Below are 1,051 nucleotides of genomic sequence, written 5' to 3'. Positions count from 1 at the left end.
TAAAAATATAAAGGAATTTAATGAGAAAAAGAGAGAAAAAGGAGGAATTAAAAAAAAATGTGTTGTCTTAGAACATCATTTTTTTATACATTTTTATACATATATACATACATGAATTATAAAAAATACTAGATGTATTTCGAGAATAACGCTAATGACGATAATTTTTTTTTTTTTTTCTATTATTAATCCTCGTCATGTTTTGCTCTATCATTAATCTACGTCATTGTTTTCCTTTATTATTAATCCACGCCATTTTTTTCCTTTGTCATTAATCCACATCTTTTGTCCGCAGGTTATCGTTCAACACGCCTACAGGAAAGACAATTCAGTCATTATTCAGTGGGATTCTGAAGTGTCCAATATCCTAGGCTTCAGGGTGGTTTACCGTCTCTTCGGCGACAAGAATTTCAAGGTAGGGCTTCAGTTCTTCAGCGCTGAAGTCGGTTTATTTCGGTAACAGTTTTAATTTTGAATATATTTGATATTAAAATAAAAAATAAATAACGATCGGTGGAAACGGTTTCCATCAAAGAAAACGTTACTGAGTATGCCTTTTACGATGGTAGACGAAGGTGTTTTGATGATTTTTGATGATTTATTCCTCGTGTGTTTGGGTTACAACACACTCCAGCCAAATCGTCATGATCATCTGTCCATAATACTACGATCCAATATACTGTAGAATAAACGAAGTTAATCCCTCCTTCCCTTCGACAGCTGGGTCCTCCTCTCGCGGCCTCAGAGCGGGAATTCAAAATCAAAAACGTCCCTACTCAGGAGTGCATCGTCGTCTGCGTCGTGTCCTTGGAAGATGTGAACGTCACCCCTAGCAAGTAAGTTCCTCCCCTTCCCCCCCTTTCCCACCTCCCGCCTTTATCATCCGTAGTATCAAAAAGGAAGGTTATTTTGAGTACCTGTGAATTATTGATACTGAAGCTTGTTTTAAGTGTTCGTGTTTTTAATATTGAAATTGTGTTTTTTTGTTTTCAGTGTCTGTGAAATATTTATATTGAGGTATATTGAGATATGGTGAAATATTGTTTTAAAA

At 35.5% G+C, this 1,051-nt stretch overlaps 1 protein-coding gene across 1 annotated transcript in view; it reads left to right on the top strand.

Moving 5' to 3' along the window:
* LOC119586778 overlaps positions 1-1,051 on the top strand; it is a 57,084-nt gene that overhangs the window by 51,160 nt on the left and 4,873 nt on the right. Inside the window, exons 9-10 of the mRNA XM_037935499.1 lie at positions 296-415; positions 721-836. Of these exons, the coding sequence (XP_037791427.1) occupies positions 296-415; positions 721-836 (236 nt within the window). The remainder of the gene's footprint in view (positions 1-295; positions 416-720; positions 837-1,051) is intronic.

This window comes from Penaeus monodon, chromosome 22 (assembly GCF_015228065.2).
Source record: "Penaeus monodon isolate SGIC_2016 chromosome 22, NSTDA_Pmon_1, whole genome shotgun sequence".
Taxonomy (NCBI): domain Eukaryota; kingdom Metazoa; phylum Arthropoda; class Malacostraca; order Decapoda; family Penaeidae; genus Penaeus; species Penaeus monodon.
Note: the sequence above shows the minus strand (reverse complement) of the source record. Positions and strands in the feature narration are given on the sequence as shown.